We start from the raw sequence: 24,616 nt of genomic DNA, 5'->3' as shown, positions 1-24,616 counted from the left end.
TGTACTGGATGCCCTCCTTTTCTCCCTCTCCACCAAATCTCTTTGCCCAAAAAACCCGACAGATCTGCTATTTTGTGTCCAATGTTCGCCTACTTCCACAAAATGCTCACCTATACTATGACATGCCCAGAATAGGGATACTAGGGTTCATTTAATTGAACCATAAACGTGAAGGTAGTGAATTGTAGCAAACCGTTCATTCCAGAGGTGTAGTCTGAGTTCTTTTGGGGTGTTCACATCATATCATGCGCACAAAAATAGCTGAGTCACGGTCTGAGACCACTTCAGAGGCAGAAAACGCCCCACGTCTCTGTTGCTATGCAGAGTTTGGCTGCAGGTAGAAAACTGCTGAATCACAGAGGCTGTCTGCAGAGAACAGAGCCAACATGGTATATGAATATTTACTTTATTTACCCTGTTCTGTTCTGTTGGCTACCTTCACTTTAAAGATATAGCATAGAATGTAACTTTGCCCTGTGTTTACATAACCATCCTTTCCCTCTACATCATGTATTTTGTTGTTTTCACTGTTTGTTTTGAAAAACAAAAACATCCCGTCTACCAAAACAATCAGTGAAAACACCAAAATACAGCAAGAAGACAGTGTGTTTCTGCAGGTAAACACCACCACATTACCCCAGGGTAGAGGGAAATGATGGGTAAACACATGTTTTGCTATGTAAACACAGGGCAAAGTTACATACGAAGCCTTTAACCACTTAAACCCTATATACTGTATAATGTTGTTGACCGGAGTCCCCCAGGGGTCTATATGTCACAGGTAAATTGGCATTCCAGGTAAATTGGAAGGGGAGCGCTTGTTTTTAGGCGCGGGGCTGCGCTGCGAGGCGGGGCTTTGATGCGAGGACGACGACGACAACAACAACATAGCAACCAGGAAGCTATAGTGCTCTAGCCTAGCCAGCTCCCAGTTTACATTAGCTGCTAGCTTTGTATAATAGCTAACGATTAGAATAGTTAGGACGTCACATTCTAATACAGCCCGAATACCCAATCTCAGCACCGGCCTCAGTGGCGCACTTCGATAATCATTGGATTCCCCATCCACTAACACTGGAAGTCAGGGTTTGACTCCCGCTTGAGGTACTTTTTCAAACAACCGCTGACTTTTTCGCCGATAAAGTATAGTTTTGGACCATGACGGAGGCGCGCCGACTCAGCAGACCTTGAGGCCAAGGAGGCGCGCCCGAGCGCCTCCAGGCGCGAGTGCATCGATATATTTTGTTGAGTCCCAGACGGTCTACTACTAATCTATGTTCTGTGGGCTCTCTGCACTCATCAGCGCCCCCAGTAGGGTTCCACAGCACAATCTCCTCACCTGCCCTTCATCTCCAATCACCTCCAAACTCTACGTGAGCCTGGCCTGCATGCCACCCGGCGCCAGAGCTTAACCAGCCTTACGTATGGTAAAGTATAGCCAGCCAATACTTAGCTTTCCAGTGTTTGTAGAGCTTCTAGCCTGCTTAACTTTACGCAGTTGCAGCGCACTTGTTTTTTCCTCTGTGATTTTATCACTGACCCCGCTTCTCCTCTCCTCTCCAGAACCCAGGCATCCTGAGCTGAGTCGTGGCAGCCAGCCGAGCCCACACCCCTCATCTTTCCTCGTTATTGACCTTGGTTAATAAACTTGCCCTTGTGGGCTTTAGCCTTCAATTCGCCTCTTCCTTGCTGTGCACCTGGGTCACACACACAGCGATCCTAACAGCTAGGGTTCATGTGGTTATTAAATGACTGCATGGTCCTGATATGAGAGGGTGTGATCAAATATGATTTAAAGTGGAACTATGTCATGTATGAAGGTATGCCATGATATCATTGCATCAGACTGTATTGCTGGTAAATATCTCCGGGCGGTACATACCGTACATTCATTGGTTTAATAATGCATCTGAAAGTACACAAGCACAAGCTTGTTCTTCACAAGGTAATACATGAGAAACAATTGTATTCATCCGAGGGGGAATGAAAGTGCAATTCCCTTGATAATATCGTTGTGCTAATATATGGAAACATACACACACACAATCTAATATCAGTTATTCTATTTCCACAGGCAGATTTTTAACTATTTATGCCTTGGATATTGAATTCATTCATTGTACCCCAGACCAGTTGCAATGATTTATTTTAGTGATAATATAACAAAACATCATGCTTTATCTCTATAGGACCCCAGATCAAGTATGACAGAAATGTTTTTCATTTTCAAGCGTAAAGTACTTGTAGATATGAGTCACACAGTGGAAACTGTGTCAAATGATACATTCTATTGTGTACCCTATATGAAGCTTTGTGTCAGCCTGTCCTTGAGAAATACATTTAATGTACTTTCACTTGCTCAAAAACGTGTTAGCCGAGTTACACTACATCCTGCTCAGTGGTGGACAAAGTACTCAACTCCAGTACTCGAGTCAAAGTATAGATACTCCTGGTTAAATATTACTCAACTACAAGTTCCTCTGTCAAATTTGTACTTGACTTAAAGAACTGGAGTATTTGCTTTTAAAAATACTAAGTATTCAAAAGTACATGCCTTTAAAAAAGGCTTAAGTATTCAAAGTACAAATTAAAAAGCACTGCTGTATCGTGTGTCGCATTGAGTCTTCTGCATTGCGAGCTTGTAGATCTATTTTCAGATTCACTATATTTGAAATAGAGCTTGAAGGGATATTTCACTTTCAAACATGTTAGGGATCATTTTAATGTCTGATCAGACTTTTGTAAGTTGTTTGATTCAGTATTTAGATATTAATGATATTATTGATAAATTGATATTTGAAACACAATAATAATAATAATAATAAATGAATAGTTTAACTGAAAGTATCAATTACAATTCTTATTATTGTTTAACGGTTAGACGATTAATCATTAACACCCCCCTAGATGTTTTCTGTGTGATGTTTGTCTTTCTTGGTTCTCTAGCTCAGTGGTTCTCAACCTTTTCAGGCCGTGACCCCCCAAAATAATCATATTTGAACTGGGGACCCGCCAAAATAATCATATTTGAACTGGGGACCCCCCAAACTAATCATATTTGAACTGGGGACCCCCCAAAATAATCATATTTGAACTGGGGATTCCCCACCCTGACAAGCACTTGGAATTGTAGGAGTTGTTTGACCAGTTTTTATTTACGTTTGATGCAGTAATGGTCTTTTTTCTTTTCATTTTCTTTAGGTTTAAAAAAGGTCTTAAATAATTACGTCACTTCACTGTCACCTGGGGTCATGTGGGGACCCCCCTGGGGATCCCGACCCACAGGTTGAGAACCACTGCTCTAACTAACGGTAACAACAGTTCAACGCTACCAGATGTCCTGCAGTATGTGTGTCTCTGCAGTACTGTTCCTAATAATACCATTTCTGCATGACTGTCACTGGCCAGCACACAGCTCCCAACGGGCTACATTATGCTGGCTTTCTGTCAGCACTTTAGCAAGCAACCAGGTTAAGCCATTCAATGCGGGAACGTATCTACAAATATCTTCTAAATCCTAACAGTTTTCTGAAAAATGTATGTTGTTAAATATCAGTGGTGCTCAAACTTTTTCCATGTCAAGGACCACCCAAAATGAGATGTATTTGGCTGCGGACCCCCATCTCAAAATATTTTGTTCCAGGGACCCCCCCTCCAGAAGCAAAGATTTGAGTTAAAAATGTTGTTTAAAAAAATATATGTATTCAAAGATTTGCACAAATGTTCAAGATTTAAAAAAAATAGCAGATCTACAAGCTCATAGCCCAGCGGCACTGGGTGCATCGGTATGAATAGCCACAAGTATAAAACAATGGTTATATTATAGCTAAAAATCTAAAATGACACATATGCGTTCCCGGATTGAATGGGTTAAGGCACGCACTTTGTTTTGTCTACATACTGTAGGTTTCATATACTGTAGTATTTATCTACTGCTTCTAGTGTAGAGGTTTTATTATGGTGAACATGAATTTCTGGCACAAACACACACACGCGTGTGCATATCGTCTCTGTCGGGTGGAAACCTCATATGCCAAAACTGTTACTTTCCAGGATCAAAAGTAGCAGATCTACAAGGTCGAAACGCGGCGCGAAGCAACGCATTTCGACCTTGTAGATCTGCTACTTTTGATGCTCTTGTGTGACGCTGTAGTTTGATCAAGTAGGGCGTTATGAAAAAACACAAAAAGTTGGACATGGAGATAGGAGGTTTCTGCCCGACAGAGACGATATAAAGTACTGCAGATATCTGTGTGTGTCAGCCTGTGGTGCTGAGGAGCTGTGGGACGTGGGGATTGGTCCCACAACTGGCACAGCCAATGAGAGGAGGGCGTTTCAAGCAGAGAGCTGCAGTATTTTCCCATGAAGCTTGCAGTTTGTTGTTGTTGTGGTGGTGGTGGTGGATGTTCTCTGTTGACAGCAATGCTTTTCTTTCCACCCCAGGGACTCTGTGTACAGCCTCCAAATAAACCCTTACTCTGTTTTTATGGTGAGGCTCCATAGGAGGCTAAGCTGTCATCTATAAGAGGGTCCGTCTGTGTTTATGACTGAGTGTTTATGTCCGTTTGTCGCGGGGGATAAACTCGCAAACCGATCAGCGGCGATTATTTTTATGCACACTGTCAGTGCTTGCACACATTTTTTTTCGAATTTTGTGTTATGTTTTATGAAATATTCAACTTTTAATTGTATAATGGCAGTCAATGGAGCACTGAAGTCTGACATCACTGCTGCTAGAGGGCGCTATCCCCCTGGGTCACAGAGTTATTTTTTTACATTGGAGATCCCATTGGGGAATCTTAGATCACGTCATAACAGAACTGTGTTCCAAAAATAAACAAATGAGCCTGGCGATTTTACTCATATGGATATGAAGCATCAACTGACGGTGAAAAAGTACTAATTTAAAGAGTAAGAAAATCTCCAAACACAGACGTATCAAATGTAACTCAATATCATAAACGACACAGAGTCACATACCCGACAGAATTATTTTGGCACAAAAGGGACGCTATAGGGCGTCCGAATGCCCCGTTATGGCCAAATAGGAGGGGCCTTGTACTTATAGGCTGGGGGCCCATGTATTTGAGCTTTAACCTATGTACATTTTAATAAATTGTCAATGGGCCCCTAGCTGGGCACTGGCCCCATTAGCCCGGTCCATAATCCGTGCATTCAAGAGGTTAAAGTAAGCTGTCATTCCATCCAGTACTGGTGCTCACGTATATATTTCTTAAAGCAGTTTGCAAGACGTTCTGTTTGGTCTTTAAGCTCCATTCCCTAGTGTCCTCGGTTGGGGGGGGGGGGTTGAATTGGAAGCCTGGGCAGGTTTCCATGGAAGTCTAGTCTGACTAGCAAAGCCTTCTCAAATAAATCCCTCTCTTTTTTCCATGACTATCTGCTTCCTCTGTGAGGAAATGGATTTGGGTCAGAAGAACTGCAAAATTCCAGACATGGAGGGTTTCCAGTGTGAGACAGCAGAGAGAATGATGTTGTCTACTAAAGCAATAAGCCAACACCTAAGGGCTGTTGTTAGCTGCGTGACTAAACCCCACTTGTAAACCACAGCCTCCTGTGGCTTATTGCGTTTATCAAATGGTTACCAAATATAGCAACGTGAAAATCATAGACATGTCCCGATTAAAACGGTTTCAATAAAACATATTACTACAAGAACCATTCTACAAGAAAATAGTCTACGACTGCCTTCGCTCTGCAATGTTTACATTCAGGTGGATTTAAACTAGATGTTGTAAATATGAAATCAATCAATAATTAAGCAAAGCTGCAAGGTCTATTTCTAGCATAAAATGTTCACAACAAAATCGGACATTTTGAAACAAATAGTTTGACAGCAATACTGATACATGTGGTTATAGGTCATAATCAAGGAGGGGAACTATCCGTTTTCAATAGAAACAAATCTAACAACCTCACTGCTGTTCTCTTGAAGCTCTGATAAGAGAATTATGAGGTGCTACAGTATAATATAAACACCAAAGGTACATCTCCTAAATGAGATGCTGGCATCAGATATCACACAGGAAACCTAACCAATTAAGCTCTACATACTTTGTCGTATGACGAATAGCAACAATAGCTTGTAGATCTGCTATTTTCTATACTTTTGCAACACATTTTCACTTCCAACTCGTCACATATACTGACACTTGGTTGGGACCCCCATTTGCGACATCATGGGTCAACACCTTGAGCTTCACTTTTCAACATTCCGCATCACGTGACACATGATACATTGAAAACGAAATTGAAACTTAACACAAGGCATGTGTGCTGTCAGAAGCGGACATGAGAGTCCCGTGAAGAGTTCCTGAGCAAGGCGCTACATGAAATGTAGTTGCTCCAGTGACAATATATGTGGACTGGGACTGAGAATGCTAAGTTTCGGCTAAAATGACATTTGATTAGATTTTCCTTTATTGTCCCCTAGGGGACATTTGTCCTCTGCATTTAACCCACTCTAAGTAGCAGTGAGCAGCCAGCGTGCCGTGCAGCGCTCAGGGATGCTGCCCAGAACAGGGACACCAGGTTGACAGTGGTTAAAGGAACTGGCACTGGTTCAAATGTCTTACATAATGCACATGATGGCAGAGAGCACAAACAATGTGACCCCTTTACAGACGGATCAACTTTTACAATACAACAACAACAACAACAACAACACACAGACAAGAGTGTTGACTCCTGCGTGCACACAAAAGAACACATAAAGTAGAATGTATACATACAGTACACACACACACTCCAATGATTCCCTGGTGGGACATACTGTAAGGCAATCATCTTTCTACCCTGTGGAGCAGCCAGATGTGACTCTGTCTCTCATCCAGTGTGTCCCATCTGTAGCTTTTCTCCTTGACGTGCACACGCACACGCACACGCGCACACACACACACACACACACACACACACACACACACACACACACACACACACACACACACACACACACACACACACACACACACACACACACACAGCAGCAGCATTGTGGCCTCTCCAGGGTGACCCAGATTAGGTCCTCAGATGTCCTGCTCAGAGGCGTTTGCCAGTGTTAGTCCTTGATGCCAGGCTTTTACAGCAGGGCCAGTTCTTCTCTCCACTCTGACAGAGCCAATCCACCCCGTCGTCTTTGCTGACAAAAGTACAGCGAGGAGGACATGATGGACCTAAAGGCAATTAGAGCACCTCTAGGTGCTGCACGAGGAAAGAGGGGATGTGCTGTAGCCTCATTTAGGCTGTAGCAGGAAGGGTAGAGAGGCCATCTGGGAATGGGTAGGTCACCGGTTCACCCCCTCAGTCAGCCCAGTGTCTCTGAGCAAGACATTTTACCCAATAGTTCTCAAACGTTTTCGAGCCAAGGACCCGAAAAACTGATATACCCCGGGACTCCCATCTGAAAATGTTTTGTGCCAGGGACCCCCAGAAGAGAAGATTTGTGTTAAAACATTTACAATTATTCAACAACAACAAATGTTCAAAAATAGCAGATGTACAAGCTAGCAACGTGGCACGAAGTGACGGGCTGTGAGCTTATATATCTGCTATTTTTGAATAGCCAATGGATAAAGTGGTTAAAATGATTGTGATGCTGTATTAACAAATTTTGCTGGGGACCCCGGACCCCACTTTGAGAACCAATGACATAACCAGTGGTGGACAAAGTACTCAACTCCTGTACTTGAGTCAAAGTATAGAATGATACTCCTGGTCAAATATTACTCAACTACAGGTGAAAGTTGCTCTGTCAAATGTGTACTTGAGTTAAGTACTGGAGTACTTGCTTTTAAAAAGTACATGATTTTTAAAAAATACTTAAAGCTGCAACTTTCCTCTTCTACCCTGGATTTAAACCGGTTTCCTGAAATGTGCTGAAATTGTTACCTTTGAGCTAATAGAGCCTGCCTGCTTGCTCAGGGGATAAATTGAATCTTGACCATCAGGTCAAAATTTGTGTCAGATCCTGTGTCTAGGTGAGACGTTTGACCTTTGACACAATCTAAATGTCTCAATAGAAGAACAGGAAGACAAAGTTAGACAAAGTTATATTGTATTAACATACTCTACCATACAGATTGGACAAAAATACATTTTATTCATAAAAAAAAAGGTACATAGTGCCGCTTTAAGTATTTAAAAGTACAAATTATATAAGTACAGAAAATATCAATAATAGGGAAACAGCAGATCTACAAGCTCACAACGCGTTGCACTGTGGCACGTTGTGAGCTTGTAGATGGGCTATTTTCACTATTTGAGATAGGGCTCAAGTGGTTAATTCATAATGTACTGTAGTGTACGTATTCCCCTTCCTAGAATTGTAGTGGAGAGAAAATAAAGGGAATATTTTGTCTTTGAGATGTAGTGGAGTGAAAGTCACAAGTATCCAAAACATACAAATACTCAAGTAAAGCACAGATACAAAAAAAAATGTGTTAAGTACAGTACTCAAGTAAATGTACTTCAATACTGTCCACCACTGCATGTAACCTGTACGTATATACCGCATTGACTACTGGATCATACATCAATGTTGCTGCCATATTGTTCCGGGCAACTTGCCATAACTCCACTGCAAGAGATATGCCTGAGTCATGAGTCATGTGCAGTTTGGGTCTGTATATCATAGAAGCACCTGGAGACAAAAACCTTTTTCGTTTTTAAAAGTATGTGTTGTTCTCAAAGTATCCTGTATCATAACAGAATTAACATGTCTGTCATTTGCAACAAACCAAAACCACTTGAAAAAAACGTTTTAATTGTGGAGAGACCTCCTGCATGTAAGTATGTCCAAAACTGTTACTTTCCAGGATTCAAATATAAAAACAGCAAAAGTAGCAGATCTACAAGCTCGTCTCGGCGCGTTTCGACCTTGTAAATCTGCTACTTTTGTGTGACGCTGTAGTATGATCAAGTAGGGCGATAATTTACGAAACAACGCATAATGTTACAATATGGAGATATTTTGCCCGACAACAACGAATAGACATACTGTACATGTATTAGGAGGAGCGGCTTTCCCTCTCCAACATGGCATCGCTCCAAAGAACAGCAGCGGCCAATGTATATATATGTGTATATATGTCTATGATTTAACCCTTAACTGCTCTTTTACATAGGACCACAATGGAAACAACTTTTTTGTCTTATCCTTAAGTGTTTTACTGTGCTGTTTACATTTTGAACTAATAAAGTATTCAATCAATCAATCAATCAATCAATCAATCAATCAATGAATCTCCCCACCAAGCACTCAACATCTGAGCAGCCATCAGCTGGGTGAAGCTGATCAGCTGGGTGAAGCTGAAACTTCATTTCAGTAAATGTCAACCTTTTAACCACTTAATCCCCAGGATCCATATTCTGCGTGTGTGAGCTTGTCGATCTGCTATTTTCAGCGAATATATTTAATGTAGAGCGAAAACAGAAAAGACACTAGCATAGAGCCCTGGGGGACTGGGGGACTCAACCATATGAAGTGTTTAATGTATATTCTGTAGGCGTAGTATGATGGTATCGCTTGCCAAAAAGAACAGATCTACAAGCAATTGTGAAGCATTGGGAAGCATTGTTAGCTTGATCTGTTCTTTTTGGCAAGCGACGCCGTCGTACGATGGGAGTATAAGTTGGAAACATACAGAACCATCGTCATAACAGCGCTGAATGAATGAAGGCAGGAAAATAAACCTGCAGCATCAGAAGAATGTTTGTAAAACATTCCAGAAATGGTACTAAACACCTGAACGGTGAACGGTACCATGCTGCCGGTGAACTTGCATTGATTCCTGAGAGAATTGTGTGAAACAAAATAAATTCAGCAGGAGGACGAGCAAACAGGCTGATTCAACTCCTCGGCAAGGAGGAGCGAGGACTCAGGAGACTGTTTTTTTTATCTCATGCCTTCTGTTTCAGAAAGCAGGTTATTCTGAGGACACTGAAGGATGAATATATGAGGCAAGCAGAGGCGTGGTGTTACATAAGAATGCCAACGCTCACACAGGCAATGAAAGCTGTATCTCTACAAATCATATTCTAATAAAACGTGTTAATGTAGGATGGATGCAAAAGGCAGAGGAAACCGTTTCTCCTCAACTCATCCGCATTAAATGAGTTAACCCTTTAGACGGCATTAATGAAATGATGTCTCTAGAGAGTATCACGCTCTGTTGCCTTTGATCCAGAATGATGTCATTCTAGTGATAATGACAGGAAGCACAGCACCCCAGAATAAATTTGACTATTTAATTCATATTTAATATGTACTGCGTAGTACGACTGTGCTTTGATGTTGATGTTTAGTCATTTGAGGTCATATTCTGTACCCATGAGGGATGTAACAAATGACAATGAAGGGGCGAAGGTATAATTGACTGATTATTATTCACTGAGTTTGTATTGTACCAAGGGAAATTAGCTGCCACATCAAGTTTGATCGTTGAATTTCTACTGCCAGACAGACTCCTAATCAGGGACAGGTTCCCACTTTTTTCTGCTGGATAAATGAAAAAAAGTATTTCTGCGAGATATAGCTTTCATCAATTTAAAATTTAGGCATTTTAGCAGACGCTCTAAACCAGAGCAACTTACAAGCAAGGTAAACACATACATCAAATGCAGAGAGACAGTCTAGTGGCTCAGTAAACAAGGATCCCAGGTAAAACCAAGAACCTAGCAAAAAAAAGATCTGTACATTGAAAGTATAGGTTATCAGGTAAACAATGAACCTAGCATTATGTCTAAATAACATGCACGGTAAGTCTGCATTGGTCTTCATAACTAGGTCAAGGTCGTCTAGCCTTGACGAACTTGCAGGCTTATGCAAAGGTTAAAATGTGATTTAGACATGTTATGTAGACAGATGCCAGGTCATTGTTGACCTGGCATCCTATAGTTTGTTTAGTTTCAATGTACAGATTTTTTTTTATCATATTGTACTGTTTTTAGTAACAGAACATTGGTTCTTGGTTTACCTATGATTCTAGATTACTATCTCTATGCATTTGATGTATTACCTCATGTTTACCTTGCTTTAAATGGCTCTGGATTAAGAGCGTCTGCTAAATGCCTACATTTTAAATTGTAGATTGTACAAGTGCTACGGAGCTAAAGTGGAGCCTTTTTTTTTTCTTCAGATTACACCGGAAAATTGGGAGTGAGTCCGCCATAGTGCCGTTCTAACTGCAGTCTGCAACTGCATCTTCATAGGGTGCATGTGAACATACTGTACCCATCCCTCCCTGCTTACTGTACCAAAACCTAATCTCAGGTCATCATGTCTGTTATAAACATAATATATATACTGTACCTAAAACTATTTTATTTTATAAGATGTACACCAAGGGTTCCCAAACCTTTCAGGCCGCGACCCCCCCCCCCCCCCCGCCCTGACAAGCACTTGGAATTGTAGGTAACACTTAGTTTGACTCGGTTCCACAGATACATTTTGTGAAAATAGCCGAACTACGAGCTTGTAGATCAGCTATTTTCACAATGTTTGCCTCTTTCTTGGGTAATATTTAACAATTTGGCCAATTTGGTATTAAAAAGGTCTTAATAGTCATTAAATTGTAACTTCAGAAATGTGCAGATATCCTGTATCCACTTATACTGTATGTTGGTTTGTTTACTGTTGAGTGAGAAAACAATGTTGCATATTAAGCTACAGTAATCACCCCCCAGTTTGGAAACCACTAGTGTACATAAAACTATTTGGTCATTTTCCTTAAGTGCATCAAAAAGTTCCAAGGTTTTCCAGGAAGGAACCCTGGCAAATTTGGCAATCTGTGATAAACTGCAACCAGCGATTGAACCAGACACATTATGATTTATGCTTTAGTTGCGCAGCCAGCGGTGTCACGCATGGAAAATAGCAGATCTACAAGCTCCCAACGCGTCGCAGCGAGACGCGTTGGGAGCTTGTAGAACGGCTATTTCTGGTGTGCGACACCCACTCGCCATCTAAGTATATAACTCAGCCTAGAGACTTATGCCATCTGCCTGTGATGGCAGCCTGGCAGATGCTACAGTGGAAGTCTCAAATTGCATTTGGAAGGTAGTGAAAAGGACTGATTAGCCATTAGCAAGTCACATCACATCCGCCAATCAATTTTCATTCACATGTCCAGGCAGGCAGGCAGGCACACCACCGCCATGAAATCAGAGCTGGCCGGCTATCCAATATCAATGTGACAATGAAGTAACATCTCATGCATGAACCCCTTCAGGTTTTTCCTTAAGCCCAGTCAGGAGAGTATGAAGAGAGAGAGAGATAATAACATTAACAGCGGAAAGAACATGACAGACAGGCTTTATAATATACAGGCTCTTCAGTGGGAAGAGAACCAGAGAACAACAAAAAAGCACTTTGGGAGATTTGAACCGCTATAGTAAGTAATTCAATTTGGATGGATGAATGTCTCAATCTCTGGCAATACACACAAAGAGAAAGAGTGGGAGAGAGACAGATAAATGAGTGAGTTTGAGAGAGGGGGGGGGGAGCGAGAGAGAGAGAGAGAGAGAGAGAGAGAGAGAGAGAGAGAGAGAGAGAGAGAGAGAGAGAGAGAGAGAGAGAGGGGCATGGAGATAATGGCTGACAGGCAGAAGAAGTGTGACAGTGTGTGAATCTTTATCACAGGGTGTTAAGTGCTGCCATAGCTTTACTAACACACATGTTCATTCTCCTCTCGTTCTCTCTGACAGGTTAGGAGGAAATGCTTCAATCTATTCTCCACACGGACTGAAAGCATTCTTGTGACAAGCTGCTGATCAAAAAACATATGAATTCCAAAAAATAACAAAGTTGTCCAAGCTGATTAAACTACTTCATCCTGACCCAGCCGTGACCCTCAGGTCCAGTCCGATCCAACAGATTGGCATCAATCTGCAGGTTTTATCACTCCCACTGCACTAAGGCCTTTTATTTTTTACACTTTTTTTCCCCGTCTGGTAATCAGAAGGTCACTTGTTCGCCTGAACAAGATACTTGACCCCTAACAGCCTCCTACCACCACCACCACAACAACCACCAAGTGCTCATCACGACCATCTGAGCAGCCATCAGCTGGGTGAAGCTGAAACAGAATTTCCCCTACAGGATTAACAAGGTCTACCTTCCTTCTTCGTCAAGAAGTATTTCATCTTTTTGCTAAAAGAAAGTGTTTTCACTTTAGAACATTCTCACCCATTCAGTCATCTATTCTGACAAGAACACTTACAGTGCCATTGCCCTTTTGAAATTTAGCGTAGCTGTGAAATACATTCGCTAACAGCTAAGGAACTGTTCTCAAGATTTATATGTAAAATAATGAACAGTGAATTGTGATTTGCGTCATCGTTCGTTACTGACCTGAAGCAGATGGTGTGCCAGTCATTGTTGAGGGCCTGCAGATACTGGTCATCATAGATCTTCTGTTTGCATCCCGCACAGACGGGCAAGCTTCCACCAGCTACACACACACACACACACACACACACACACACACACACACACACACACACACACACACACACACACACACACACACACACACACACACACACACACACACACACACACACACACACACACACACACACACACACACACACACACACACACACACACACACACACACACGGATTAAAGCAAATCTCACGACTGAAAAAATGCAGTCAGGCAAAGTCCTAATGTGCGATTTGTGAAACAGCGTTAAAGGAACCCAAACAAGTAGAGCACAATATGTAGAATTATACTATATTTAGTAGCCATACAGCCAACCAGTTGAAGTAAGTGCAGATTGATGCTAAAGACTGGCCATACCAGACCTGACATGTATTTTGAAACAAAATGCCAGACGCCAGAGGGTTAACCTGCATGCTTTTATGAAATATCTGAGATCATTAGGATTTTCTGAAAGATTGAACATGCATGCTATTGCTAGTTTGACCATTTCAAATACTCTTTAATCTTAAAATAACAAATAACCGAAAATAGGCTAGATAGCATATTTTCGGTGCATGGCATGATTCCATAGAAGACATGCTGGCTTCTATGGAATCCAAATGCCTGAAATCAGTCGTGGCGACAGAACTTTTATCCATGTGAATGGCATAGGGATGAATGGGCATTATGTGCACAGTACACCTTTTCATTTGCATATTACAAATTCATGACACATAATCCTGTCAACAATGACACATCATACTAGCAGCAGAGAGGATGTGCATCGACGGCGTGCAATCATTTCCCTACAACCTTGTTCTCATACAAATCACACGTAGGAGGTGAAGAATTCAGCCTCAACACATCGAACATGACATAACTGGTTTGAGACGGTGTGACAAAAAACACCAGCTCCGTAGAGACTCTGAGAAATCCTCTACTTTACCTGCAGTCTGTCTAGTTTCTAAAGCAACCTGTCACACTCTAGCAGGTTATTATTAGAATAGGTAATAAATGGAGGTGGTTAAAGCTACAATCCAGGACTTATTTCAATGGATAAAACACCATTTTAACCAAGCTGCATGGTAAAGTAGGCCTCTGTTAGAACTAGTAGTCTCCCTACTCACACCTCACCAGATTGAGTCGCCATATTTATTGCAATTCAGATATCGTTGTAATTGTTTCTCTCCGTCCGGGAGAAAGAGGCGATGGAAACTTTCGGATTGTAACTTTAAATGGCATAATTTTAGCTGGTGCTGAAGATCCAAGCCCTCTAGAACCCAAGACAATCTGTCTGAAGGTGTAGTAGAGGTTGTACAACCTTTTTGCTAACAATTCATATTTTTCAACAGAATTTTGGAAACAAAGCTCACTGCAAATGGACTGCCATCTCCTAGCTCCTTCTGATGAAACTTCCTACAATGTTTAGCATCCCTTTCTTTAAGACACAACAGGCTGTATTGCTCACGGAAATAACAGCAGCTATACGAACCACAACACCAGAGAGAGAGCTAAAGATAGCATCCATGAAATGACCCTCATTAGCTGTGGAGTGCAGAATCCCCTCTAATGAAGGAACATTAGGCTCTGCTATGCTTATCCACCATCGACCAAAGGCGTGGGATATTTTCATGGAAAAGCATTTTAGGAGTTTCGAAGTTTCTGAATCAAAGTGTTCGGTTATCTAATACAGTAGGTGGAAAATATTTCTCTACTTTTTGTAAAAAAAATTGTTATTGTGCGTGCGTGCTTGTCTGCGAGCGTGGGTGCGTGACTGTACACGTGTTTCCAAAGAAAGACCAAGAATATTTGCTTATCTAACTGAGTCTGTTAGTTAGAATAGAAGAGACAAACAAATAGTCATCTATATAAACACACAACCTCGCCCTCTAGGCTTGCCATAGACAGATGGCCTGCTGAACCAACTCTAAAAATGAACTATAAGTGTGAACAGAAGCTGAGGTTGACCAGAAAGAGAACTGAGTCTTCTTTCAAATGAACTGACAATGTCAGTGCAAACAGAACTTTCTGTTGGTCCACTTTTTGGTCCAGTTATAAGGAGTTTAGGACTATAGTACGTAAAAACATCCAAGTACATACTGTAGTGTACCTGGGAGAAAAGGAACACAAAATCAAATTCAGAATTCTTAATACCCTACAGACACCTCTTCAGGAAAAGAACACAAACAAACCACTTGCTATTGAGAAGCCTCAAGGTACAGAGATACATCTAAGAATGTAATCAGTTAATCAGAATTCTTTATAGTTTGTTACATTGAATTTGCTAAAGTGTTTTTTTTTTATGGAGCATAAAGAAAGTAAAATACAGTACATTTTCAGGAGACTGAAATATTCAAGCAAACACAAGCCTATCTGAAACAAAACTTGACTGAACACTGTAAGCGGAACAAAGTAAACAATGAATGCACCCAAGTACTTCCTGAAATGATGTTTACTACTAATATTACTGAACTTCCTAACTTTCATTCACATATTAAACTTACTGTCCCACAGTGACACACCTATAGATAATGTCATCAGTTGTTCTTGCCAGGTAAAGTAAAGTATGTTTTAAACTGCGTTTTGCTCTGCGGGAAGGGCCATGGAGACTGAAAAATAAAAAACGACCATCTTTGTGCACATGGTTCAATCCCTGGCTCCTCCTGGCTTAGTGTACAAGCTAAACAATGAACCTCAACTGCTGCTGTTCAATAGCTGACCACTGCTCCTTATAAGGAGTCATTATAAGGTACTGTACAGTACTATCTGCAAGTGTACTTGGCCAGCACCACAAAGACAATTAAAAGGGAAGGGGCCAGATTTAATTAATTGATTCATTAATGGTCTGTCTGTTGATATACCTACAGGGTTTCCCCAGGGGTGTGTCCTTTCACCACGCCTCTGTATTATTTATATTGCCATCAGTAACATTTACAGACGACTCTCATAGTGTCATTCTCCTCCATGCTGATGAAAAGGATCGTGGTCCTGTCGTTGATGACTTCATGTACTGTATATGGTCGCTGTCGGGCAGAAACCTCTTATCTCCATATTATAACGTTTAGTTTTTCCGTAAATTAACGCCTTACTTGATCATACTACAGCAGGGCTACTCAACTTAAAGGGATATTTCACTTTAAAAAAAACTTTGGGTCATTTTATCGTCTACTCAGGCTTTTGTGAGCCCCCCAGACCGTTTTTAAAGTTGCTTGATTTAGTATTTAGATATTTGATAATCATTTTATCAGACACGCCCCCTTCCTATACAAACCCATTATAACTTCAAACTCAATTTTTAACCTGTTAGATTCATCAAAAACACCCGTCCTTGGTTCTGCTGACTCACCCTGCCCTCCTAATACGTGAGGGGCCGTGTTTTTTCGATTACTTATTTCATTTATTTTATTTTTATTGTATTTAATTTAATAAATTTTTCAAAAAAAAATATAAAAAATAAATGAAAAAAGTTATCGAAAAAACACGGCCCCCTTGCGTATTAGGAGGGCAGGGAGAGTCAGCAGAACCAAGGACGGGTATTTTTGATGAATCTAACATGTTAAAAATTTAGTGAATGAATATCAAATATCTAAATACTGAATCAAGAAACTTAAAAATGGTCTGGGGGGCTCACAAAAGCCTGAGTAGACGATAAAATTACCAAAAGTTTTTTTGAAAGTGAAAATTCCCTTTAAGATGGCTCAGGGGCCACTCAGCAAAATACCAAAAGTCCAAAGGGCCGCAAGCTAAAAATGGCGGTCCTATTTTGGATCTTTCGATTTTGTAAAACACTACACATTGTTATTGTTATAAGAAAATGTTCATTTTGACATCCTATTATTTTCACTGTACCTGTTTATTTTGTGTATATGTCCAGTGGCGTCAGTTACAGCAAAGCTAAGGTATGGTAAGGTTAGGTTTGCCAACTCCCAGAGATTGAAATAAGAGACACCTATCCTGGGCGCGCGGCAAAGCCGCGCGCGAAATGCATAGAAAACTATGGTATAATGCATAGTTTATAACAGTTATAACACAATACAAACACAATGGTCTTACACCTGCATTAGGTTACTATTCTACCTTGCCATACCCAATTGACGCCCCTGTGTATGTCTGTTTGTTTTTGAAAAAAGAGGAAGCAACCCATATATTTGAACGGAAATGTATATTTCTATCCTGTGCTTGACCATGACGGGCCGCAGAGACGCTGCGTTGGGGCCGCGTGTTGAGTAGCGCTGTACTACAGCGTCACACAAAATCAGATCCAGGAGCTCGAAACGTGGCGCGAAGCGACGCATTTTGAGCTTGTCGATATGCTACTATTGCTATTTAAAAGTTTTTTTAAAGATTTATTTGGGGCTTTTTATGCCTTTATTGATAGTGTGGTGAAGTTTAGAGAGGAAACGTGGAGAGAGAGATGGGGAGTGACACGCAGCAAAGGCCGTCAGGATCGGGACTCGAACCCGCGACGCACCGCCAGGCTACAATGGAGCATAGGTGCCCGGGCCTACTTTTGATACTTTTGAATTTGAATCCTGAAAAGTAACAGTTTTGGATATAATGACGTTTCCACCCGACAGCAACGATATACTGGTGTGACAGGGTATTCCTGCCACTAAATGTGACAAAGATGAAGGGCATTGCTCATTGATTTGAGCCTACAAACTTTCTGTGTCTAATATCACTACCATCAAAGGGCAGGGTTGTACACACCTGCTGCATATTATGCTAATGTTCTAAAACATCATTTACATAACCTGCAGTGCTATCACATATGCTATCTGATATGTATATATCTTGATTTGTTTATTTAACCCGTTTCTAGCCCATGTTTGTTTCTTTTTTTTGTCTTCTGCTCTCTCTCTCTACCTCTATCCTCTCTCTTCTCACGGAATACTACAAAATGATGTGACAATAAAGAAGATGATTCTGATTCTGTTACATACTGGCAGCTTGATTGACATTAAAGGGATACTTCACTTTCGGGCCGGGGACACATTTAAAAAAAATATTAAAAATAAATGAAAAAAGTTATGGAAAATTCATGGCCCCCTCACGCATTAGAGTGTCCTACTAATGCGTGAGGGGGCCATGAATTTTCCATAACTTTTTTCATTTATTTTTAATATTTTTTTTAAATGTGTCCCCGGCCCTAAAGTGAAGTATCCCTTTAAGTAGAATTTTAACTCTAACACGGAGATACTTTGCAAAAAAGGGCCATGCAGCAACGAATGTACTGCCTCCATAAAATAAGACCTACACTGAGTCTGTGTTAACATCTTCTGTAATCTGCTGGTATGGTAATCTCTGTGTAAGGCCAAAATTGCTCTTTCCAAAAGAGCCAAAGTCAGCAGTTTTAAATCCAAGGTGTCCAGAAAAGTAACATATAGCACCACTGGTACAACATACATGTCCGTCAGCTCCCACTCCCTTCATTCTCAGGTTCAGATTTCAAGTATTGTAGTGTATTTACATACCTATGTTGTATTTATATTAGCGACATGGTGTCCTTGTAACTGATATCCTGAAACTCAGCACTTCATTTTTTTGTACGAGATGCTAGAATAGGAAGGTCAACCTGAGACCACACTCTGTTGTTTTTCCCCGAGTCGGCAACATTCAGTCCTTTGATGCAGATGTACCTTTCTGTATTGTATCGTCTTCTAAAGTCTTGCTGCAAAGAACAATAACTGCCCTCTGGGGACAAATAAAGTGTAAAGTTTGAAGTGATCCATACTATTTTCTGTCGCCAACTTAGGTTGACCGGAAGCGCCATGAAAGACGGCCGCATTCGTACAAGCTCCGTAGCATCGCAACGTTTTTCCATCTTTTTAGTATTTTTTAGCCTTCTCTTTTTTCCCTACACCGTCGCGTGTCTAAGGAGTTATGACAGACAAGCACTTATGGACATCAGCACAGCGATTACACACAGAATTCCGGACTTTTTTGCCGAAAACCTCCCGCTCGGCTGGGGGGGGGGTGGGGTACCCTTTGTTCCAGCCGGATCAACAACATACCCCCGACGAAAAAGACCGTGGCGGCGAGGCACTAGAGCGGGTCTTCTCGTAAGAACAACAAAACGTGGATATAAACCTGCACTGCCTTCAATCCTGCTAGCGAACGTTAGATCTCTGTGTGAATCAAGAACAGTGACCACTATGGACGACTTACTGGCGCGCGTTAAATACAACGCAGAGACGAGGAGGACCTGTATCGTTGTGCTAACAGAGACGTGGCTAACGGAGTTAGCATCTGATTCTTCTATCACTCCTCCTGGCTTCACCGCGTATAGGAAAGACAGAGACCCTGTACTGAGCGGTAAGCAACGTGGGGGGGGAGTTTGTGCCTTGATCAACAACAACTGGTGCAAAGATGTTAAAATCCTAGACAGTCACTGCTCACCAGACCTTGAACTTTTAATCATAGCCTGCCGTCCTTTCTACCTACCACGCGACTTCAGCATCGTGATTGTAGCCGTTGTTTACATTCATCCTGGAGCTAATAAGGACACAGCTATGAGGGAATTACACCAGGCGATCAGTGCACAAGAAAATCGCCACCCGGACTGCGCAGTCATCTGCCTAGGCGACTTCAACCGGACAGACTTAAAAAAGGTCTTTCCCAAATTCCACCAGCATGTCGCCTGCAGTACCCGTGGTGACAATATTCTTGACCACTGCTACACGCCCTTCAAGGATGGATACAAAGCTCTCCGCCGCCCACCGCTAGGAAGCTCTGACCACGACGCCATCCAGCTGCTACCTGCCTACAAACAGAGGCTAAAAAGGGAGCCGGTCGTTGAGAAGGAAATCCGAATCTGGTCTGAGGACACAGACGCTATGCTACAATCCTGCTTCTACCAGACTGACTGGGGGATGTTTAAGAACGCCGCTGGGAATAACATCAACGAACTCTCAGACTCAGTCACTGGCTTTATCAGCAAGTGCATAGATGACATAGTCCCAAAAAAGACAGTTCGGATCTATCCCAATCAGAAACCATGGATGGACAGCGGAGTACGTGCACATCTGCATGAACGGGACGCTGGTTTCAAATCTGGCGACGTGGAAACGCGCAACACGACGCGCGCGGCCCTAAACAGCGCCATCAGGAAGGCGAAAAAGGCCTACACAAAAAAGATGCAAGACAAACTCAGCAGTGGCGACATCAGGAGCACATGGCAGGCAGTACACACCTTGACAGACTGCAAAACAAGAACCAGAAGCGAGGTGAACCCGCCTGCCTCCCTCCCCAACGAACTGAACACTTTCTACGGCCGGTTTGAGATCAGCTCCAACCGCGGCAGCCAAGCGGGGCCATCAGCAGCACCAGCAGAGGAGAACCCTCCTCTAACCATCTCGGAGAGAGAAGTGCGTACAGCCTTCACACGGGTCAACATCCACAAGGCAGCCGGACCTGATGGGATTCCAGGCCGGGTCCTTAAGACATGTGCAGACCAGCTGGCGGGTGTCTTCGCTGACATCTTTAACCTCTCCCTCTCCCTGGCTGTGGTCCCTGCAGGGTTCAAAATGTCAACCATTGTGCCCATTCCCAAAAAGGCCAAAGTGACATGCCTGAACGACTGGAGACCTGTTGCTCTCACCCCGATCGTCAGCAAGTGTTTCGAGAAACTGGTGAGGGAATACATCAGCTCCACGCTACCTGCCTCGCTGGATCCGTGGCAGTATGCATACCGCAAAAACAGATCCACCGACGACGCTATTGCCATGGCTCTCCACACCGTCCTCTCGCACATGGACAACAAGCTGCTGAAGGACAAATATGTACGTATGCTGTTCGTGGACTACAGCTCAGCATTCAACACCATTGTCCCAGCAATACTTGACAAAAAGCTCAGACACCTAGGGCTACACCCAAGCATGTGCGACTGGATACAGGACTTCTTGTCCAACCGACATCAGGTGGTGAGAATGGGCAGCATCACATCCGACCCCCTGACCCTCAACACCGGAGCACCCCAGGGATGCGTGCTGAGCCCTCTCCTCTACTCCCTGTACACGTATGACTGCATAGCCACACATGTCTCCAACACCATCATAAAGTACGCGGACGACAAGACAGTGATAGGCCGAATCGTCAACAACGACGAGTCTGACTACAGAGAGGAGATCAAATCACTGGCACACTGGTGCCGTGAGAACAACCTCTCTCTTAACGTCGACAAGACCAAAGAACTGATCGTGGACTTCAGGAGGCCGCGGAGAGACCATGCGCCCATCCTCATCGACGGTGCTGCAGTGGAAAGGGTCAGCGAGTTCAAGTTCCTCGGAGTACACATCGAGGAGGACCTCAAATGGGAGACGCACTCCACACACGTGAGGAAAAAGGCTCAGCAGCGACTGTACTGGCTCCGCCGCCTGAAGAAGCTCGGAGTAGGACGTCGCATCCTCAGGCTGTACTACAACAGTTCTGTCGAAGGCATCCTAACAGGCTGTGTCACGGCCTGGTACGGGAACTGCACTGCCCGAGAAAAGGTCAGCCTACAACGAGTAGTGCGATCGGCAGAGCGGATAATGGGAATCGAGCTCCCAGCGCTCCAGGAACTGTACAAAAAGCGGTGCGTGGTCAAAGCCAAGCGCATCATCAAGGACAAGCACCACCCAAGTCATAGACTGTTCAACCCCCTACAACGACCGCGACCGGGCAAGGGGCTCTACCGCAGTATCAAGAGTTCCACCACCAGATTTTGGTGTAGTTTCAATCCAGCCGCTGTCAGAATGCTGAATGGGGCATAAGCCTGGATGAGTTCAGCAGCCTGACAGCAGGCGGCGCAGACTTTTCTGGCTCTTCCTGAACACACCTGTGGATTATACCAGGGACAATGACTTGGACTTTAGCCCCCCCCCTCGGACACACCTGTGGACTACACCAGGTACAAATGACTTTTTGTTGCACTCCCTCATGGAGCTACATGCGGATTATACTAGGGTCAGTCCACTCTAGGTGGACACGCACTGACCTTTTGCACCTTAATCCCTTGTATAACGCACTGACTTTTTTTGGGTCTTTTTATTGTGCTCCTTAAGCACCTTAACGTCCTTGTCTATCATGCACAGTATAAGTATAACATGCACAGTACAATACATTGCTGCTATGCTCAGGCACCTTAGTTTAGTTTTTTTAGTTTTTATTTATTATCTCAGGTAATTTGTAAATATGTAGATAACTTGTCTGGCCTTCTGTTGCTCTCTTGTTTTTGATCTCCTTCCCACCTGCCCCCCACCCTCTTCTTCTCCCCCCCCCCTCTTCTTTCTATGGAAACTAACGTTGCGATGGGAACGATGTACAAAAAAGAATTTCACCCACTTTTTTACCTTGTAAACCTGTGATGTGACAATAAAACTGATTCTGATTCTGATTCTGATTCTGTTATATTTAATCAACATGATCAGTTGAGAGTCTTTGACCATACTGTACACCATTAGAATTAAAATGTTTTGGCAAAGGGTTCATGTAGCTGGCTCATTTCTCTAATCGAATGCTGGGGTGAGCGGTCTTGCTGGAGTAGTTGTATTGATCTCATTGGCTAGAAGTACGACTGTCCTGGGATAATGCCTCTCCAACTATAAATCCCCCCTCCCCCTCCCTTTCTCACTCTCTCTTCTGCTGTTCATTACTGGACCATTACTCTATTTGACAATTGTAGCCCCCCTGACAACAGAGAACTGCAGGGGTCTCAAAGAGCACGCACAGCTCACTCACCAGCATGCACATAGGCCTACTTAAGGCCTGCACACAGACACATGCACAGTAATTCATGCACCAGCAGCAACATTCTGCACATTGACTGCTTTGGAAACAAACGGCGTCCTCCCTCTCACTAAATGTCCACACACACACACACACACACACACACACACACACACACACACACACACACACACACACACACACACACACACACACACACACACACACACACACACACACACACACACACACACACACACACACACACACACACACACACACACACACACACACACACACACACACACACACACACACACACACACCTTTCACTACTAGACGAGCCACTCGAGCCACTGTAAAGTGATAGCTGGACTGGGATTAATTAAGTCAACTACAGCTCAACACAGTGGCAGTTCTGAGTGTCACTAAGCAGTATCATGAACACTAACAGTCATTTTATATCCCTGACCACCTCTACCCCTGTCCCCTACCTACCGTATACGTAACCAGTAGGTGCCATTATATTTCATTGAAACTAGAAATTGATGTCAAATTTGGCTCTTAAATCACGACACACCAACACGGCTAAAACAAGAAAGAGATGTATATCTATGTACAGTAACTGTCAGACCTGAACTTTGAAGTAGGCTCTATGTATGGAGCAAATGGGAGTCTATACTGTCTAGCATGCTCATGAAATTACTCGATCAACCTACATGTATGTACAGTACACTGTTACACTGTAATGTCGTATCAACTGTTCAAAACGGTCCATATTACTACGAGTTTATTCATTGGCATCGTGTTTGTAAATGAACCAGAGGTTAGAATTTGGATAAAATGCAGATTCTTCACAACAATTCATTCGAGGATTTGTGCATCAACTCAAAAACATATGGACTTATATTGAAACTAACTAACTAACTAACTCACACATTTTGCTCTCCACTTTAAATCGGAGATTTTCCTCAATTCTTCTAGCTCTGAATCATAGCCTAGAGTGGATCAGAAGGGGAGAGGAACTGATCCACTCTAGGCTATGATTCAGAGCTACAATTCTCCTACATTCTTTGCCAGATCTCCCACAATCTTTAGACTACACAGCCAGCCACAATGTACCTTCATTTTCACCCTGCTGTACTAACCCTAACTCACAGCCAAATGCTGAAGTGATACGCTGAGAAGTTGAAGTCAACGTTAAGAGTGACACATGGGGTACTCAATAAGAATGTTCAGCCGTTATTCCACATGTTACACACATGACAATGTGAGCCAAGCTGCTCCACATTCATTGTAGTCTATTTATAGAACATATAGGCTTAGACTAGAATAGTGGTTCTCAACCTTTTGAATTGCATGGACCCACATAACTCTGAGAGTGCACTCTCAGAGTTACAGACCTGTAAAAGGTCCATTTGGTTCTTATACAGTATCAATCATTTAGCTTGGGACCCCCTGGAACCC

General features: G+C 42.7%; 1 protein-coding gene across 2 annotated transcripts in view; it reads right to left on the bottom strand.

Annotated features, from left to right (window-relative positions):
* Positions 1 to 24,616, bottom strand: part of limk1a (LIM domain kinase 1a) — a 106,100-nt gene that overhangs the window by 80,094 nt on the left and 1,390 nt on the right. For both annotated transcript variants that reach the window (XR_013933180.1, XM_080428687.1), the window contains exon 2: positions 13,367 to 13,466. Coding sequence is in view for 1 of the 2 variants with exons in the window: in XM_080428687.1 (XP_080284813.1) it covers positions 13,367 to 13,466 (100 nt within the window). In the remaining variant the exon portion in view is untranslated. The remainder of the gene's footprint in view (positions 1 to 13,366; positions 13,467 to 24,616) is intronic.

This window comes from Gymnoscopelus braueri, assembly GCF_963280865.1.
Source record: "Gymnoscopelus braueri genome assembly, chromosome: 5".
Classification (NCBI taxonomy): Eukaryota; Metazoa; Chordata; class Actinopteri; order Myctophiformes; family Myctophidae; genus Gymnoscopelus; species Gymnoscopelus braueri.
The sequence above is the reverse complement of the archived record's forward strand: the minus strand, read 5'-3'. Positions and strand labels throughout refer to the sequence as shown.